The 4,796-nt window shown below is 41.6% G+C and overlaps 1 protein-coding gene across 1 annotated transcript; it reads left to right on the top strand.

Moving 5' to 3' along the window:
• Position 1: 1 nt before the first annotated feature.
• LTB (lymphotoxin beta) lies at positions 2 to 370 on the top strand. Its single transcript, XM_075836701.1, has one exon. The coding sequence runs from the start codon at positions 2 to 4 to the stop codon at positions 368 to 370; it is 369 nt and encodes a 122-aa protein (XP_075692816.1).
• Positions 371 to 4,796: the final 4,426 nt, after the last annotated feature.

Below are 4,796 nucleotides of genomic sequence, written 5' to 3'. Positions count from 1 at the left end.
CATGAAATGGATGTCCGAGGCCGAGGTGGGATTTACCCGGAAAATTAAGCACCCGACCAGTACAGCCGTAGTGACACCCAGAGAAGGTCTTTACTATGTCTACTGCCAAGTCTCATTTCAAGGAACGGTCACTAACTTAACACTGCTCAGCCAAGTCATCACCTGGCACGACTCCAGGAATGAAAATTTTACCCTGATCCTTGGCACAGAAAGTGTTAGAGGTCCACAAGAAAGTTGGCATGCCAGCCTGAGCCTAGGAAGGCTGGTGAATCTTCAGAAAGAACAAAAGATATACGTCCACGTCAGCCACCCTGAACTTGTAGACTATACAGAAGGAAAGACATTTTTTGGGATTGTCATGGTATCGTGATGAGTTCAAAGACTCGGAGACGGGCCGAGTGCCCATTACTCCGAGAAGTCAAAGTTGGACCAAAAAAAAAGTGGCTCTTCGGCTGTTGTGTAACCGGACTGGGCCTCGAAGATCCCTACTTAAAACTGTGTCAATATCATACGTTGGGTATTGGTCGGGGCTCGATTGTGCAATGGGACTGAGGGGCTAAAAAGATCTGGCCTGACAAATATCTTATATGGGGGGGAAAACATTTTGTATTAGTTGATATCATGGCTCAGTGATGCACTGATGCTATGGGCAGAGGCGTAACTTGAAGCTCCTGGGCCGGTAACAGGTGTCTTTTTATCTGGCAGAGGGGCATTTGAGCTCCCTCAGACTCCAAGGCCCAGGTGTGACTACTCATTCTGCACATCCGCTAGTTTTGCCCTTGGCTATAGGTTCAAATTAAACCCTCCTCTTGAATTTGTATGCTCTTCCTGTATTTGTGTGCCCCGCCATGAATACTTGGGTATGTCCCATGCCAAAAAATTGTACCAGTTAGTTTCATTGGATCTCTAGTATGTATGATAAATGTGTCAAGTTTTCCCTCTATCTGGTCTTTCTTAGGCCCTGTTCACACAGAGTATTTTGCAGGCAGAAAAAATCTGCCTCAAAATTCCTTCAGGAATTTTGCGGCAGATTTTGACCTGCCTGCACTTTCTTGCCACGGTTTTCGAAGCGTTTTGTCTCCTGCCGCCATTTAGTACCGCGGGCAAAAAACGCTTTTTCTGCCTCCCATTGATTTCAACGGGAGGTCAGAGGTGGAACCGTGGCAAGAAAAGGACACGCTGTTTTTTGCCTCGCGAGCGTCTAATAACCTCGTCGGGAAACAAAAACCACATCTGCCCCCCACTAAAATTAATGTTTTTTGGCAGTTTTTGATTCTGATGCGGTTTCCGCTTCAGATGCAGCGCCAAAAAACTCAGTGTGAACTGGGACTTACTGTATTAAAGAGCAATATATAAAGTTTGATTTTAAGCCATCCTCTTAATGTGAGTACTTTCCAAAATAAATCTTAAATTGTAATTTTTGTGATAAAAATTTTTCATTGACTGTAGGTCAGATTAAGGCCCCATGCTTTTGCGGCCGTAATTCCCCTCGAAAATCCATGGGAGAATTGCGGCCCCATTCATCTCTATGGGCCCATGCACACGACCGTGGTTTCCACAGTCCGTGCATGGCCCAGGAGCCTGGACCGCAGAAAGAACGGACATGTCTTATTACGGCCGTGTTCCAGGCTCATATAAAATAATGGACGCGGCCATGTGCACGGCCCGCGATTTGTGGACGGCTCGCGGGTGACACTCGGCGGCCGACCGACCCGAAAATCACTGTGGTGTGCATGAGGCCTAAGGTATAGGATGCAGTAGGGATCAGTATAAGACCTCATGCCCACCGGTCCTACTCCTGCCCATTTTTGACGGAACAGTCTCTGCCTTTTCATTGATTTGGTCCGTGAAACATCGGACTGCAGACGGAAGCCATCCGTGTGCGGTCCGTGTTTCACGGAACCGTCATTAGCGGCCGTACAATGGCCGACGGAAGTGTGATAAACCGGAGAAACAGAGTCCATATATATCAATGTATGAAACAACTAAATATCTTTATTAAGAAACAAGAATAAAATACATAAAATAACATAGACAGAGAATCCAAAAATAGTCCTTAAATGGATCACAAAAGTGTACATTGAGTCACTGTATATATTGGAAAACACAGATAGTATGCACAGTTACTATGACTCAATGTAACTCCAACATGGGGTGCATTGACATAGTATGGTATGTATGGAAAAACAGGCAAAGTGCCTAACTCTGAAAGGGTCTAAAGTGACCGAAAAGCAGGTACTTATTGCCTAAAAAATGGCAAAAGAGTAAATCCAGAGTGTGCACTTACCCATGTATGGGAGGTGGAGTGTGACCCAGCAGTATAGGATAGCGCCCCGACGCGCGTTTCGCCCGTAGCTTTCTCAAGGGGTGCAGATGTTATACTGGTGCCCTGTTTATATATACATCGATAGAATCATCTGATCTCCCCTCTGCCAATCAGGAGCCACACTCAGCGGCGCCTGACTGTGACGGAACTTGGATATCGCCGTCGGACCTCAGTGACCCACCGCGCATGCGCGAATCCCGGGACGCGTCACCAGGGAAACAGCGCAGGCGCAGAGAGCCATATTGAAAGCCCGGCCGACGAACACCAAGTCCTACCTATTTCTTATAGGTCCCATCCAAGAGGCCAAGAAATGTGAGTGTATATTAACAAAGTTTTAGTTCTGTGGGATGCTCGACCTACTCTCAATGAGCGTAGTCATTTAGTCTCCCTTATAAAATATAAAAATTGTTGACAGGTTAAATCCCTGTATATTAGCACCATCTAGTGGTTATATTTTGAAATGGGCAGTTTATGTGAGGGGAAAATAATAACTGACATATAAGTGTGTGAAGTATTGTGAAAGTGATGTAAATGTGAACAAAAAAGTTCAAATAAAATGCAAGTATGAGTAATAGTAAATCGTTAGAGATACAATTACATAACATTTATACATAACAGTAAATATAAAAAGTTATAATCCTCCGATGAATTAATATATACATAAAACACTGTAATCAGAGGAATACACGTGATATAATAAATAAAACAAAAATAATTAAGGTTAAAAGTAAAAAACAAGCAACACCACAAAATAGACAAATATTAAATGTTAAAGTGCATATTATATCACAAAAAAGTATATATATAGTAGGTAATAAGGAGACAAATAATCCAATATATAAAATACAAATTATATGTATTCACAAAAGGACAAAAAATCCCATATAAATGTGAAAGCAGTGATAAAACATAAATAATAAATAATAAAAGAGGAAAATAAAATACAGAGAATATTTTAAAATCGAGCATTCTTTTTTCTTTTCCACGGCAAGTCTTGGGATCCATATTAGTTGCAGAGATGAAAATGTCAGATTTAAATGGAAGTACAGATCTGAGTACTATCGAAGAAACAACGAATGGCCGACGGAAGTGTGCATGAGGCCTAAGGATGTGAGATCCAAAAAATCGATGGAAAAAATACAGAAAAAGATGCAGTAATGGTCTTTTCTTACACTTTGGTGGGCAAATTCAAGATTTTTTTGAAGCAGGGTTTCTAAATTCTTACTTTTGGTAGAATAGTGCTCATTAGTGCCCATATAGCCCCATAGAGTGCCCAAATTCCTTGTGGCAGACTGCATCAGAAGAGGCCTGTCGTCTGTACAATGAATGGCAGGCAGCCAATATTCGACATATGAAAAGGGAATGTGTCGTGTATTAGGGTTTTAGTTTAATTAATTCGATGTAAGGCCCCATTCACATCGCGTTTCTGCAATCTGCCAAGCGTATACATTTTTTCAATAATAACGTGGACCATTGAAAACGTATACAAACGTGTAGCATTTTCTATTTACGTCTGTATTTTTTATAGCGTGTAAGTTTAGCGTATACTGATACGTCGGTCTACGTTTCTGTCCGTTTTTTGCTTAAAAAAAAGTATATATTTTTTTTAAAGTGACCACTGCTAGAAAAAAAAACAAAAAATCGGATAAATTTACTGTAGGTAAACGGATACAAGCGTATAGCATTACGTTTGCATACGTCGTCCATTGAGATCAATGCTGAAAAAAAGATTATGTCGCGTATACGTTTTTTTGAAGTACAGAATAGCGCAGCAGACTACGCTTTTCAGTACTTTCAAAAAACAGAATCCCAACGTAAACCATGTCAAACATAGACCAAAGGCTTCGTTCACATATCCGTCCGGGCTCTATTCCGAATGGAGCCCTGACTGAAACAAACGGAAAACATAGGTTGATTTCAATGGTGACAGATCTGGTGCCAATGGTTTCCGTTTTTGTCAGTTGTGCCAGGGTTTCGCCGTTTTGACTGAATGAATAGCGTAGTCGACTACGCTATTCATTCTAATAGCATTATAGTCTATGTATACACCGAGCTATACGTTTCAATACTTTTTTAGTGTTTAAAAACGTATTCGCTCGGCGGATAGCACAAACGCCATGTGAATTGGGCCTAAGGGTGTAGAAGAGAAATAATGTCTTAGTTCCGTTTTTTAAATGTTCCAAATATTTATTTTAATTTTTATTACATTTCCTGGGGGCAGCCATATCAGAGGCGCGCTCCGCCTGTACGGTCTGTACAGCAGGATGTGCTTTATGGCACAGCTGCAATAAATTGGAATCAATTGACAGAGAAATGTCATAGATAATTACAGTCTCCAGGAAGTGATGGAGTACAGCCCCTTCCCCAGAGATCAGGGAGTGATGTGGAAACTTCCATACCGAGCCTTATCTGTATATAATATATATAAGGGTCCCTTTACACCGGCCAATTATTGGGCAAACGAAAGTTC

This window comes from Rhinoderma darwinii, chromosome 8, assembly GCF_050947455.1.
Source record: "Rhinoderma darwinii isolate aRhiDar2 chromosome 8, aRhiDar2.hap1, whole genome shotgun sequence".
In the NCBI taxonomy this organism is placed as follows: domain Eukaryota; kingdom Metazoa; phylum Chordata; class Amphibia; order Anura; family Rhinodermatidae; genus Rhinoderma; species Rhinoderma darwinii.
The sequence above is the reverse complement of the archived record's forward strand: the minus strand, read 5'-3'. Positions and strand labels throughout refer to the sequence as shown.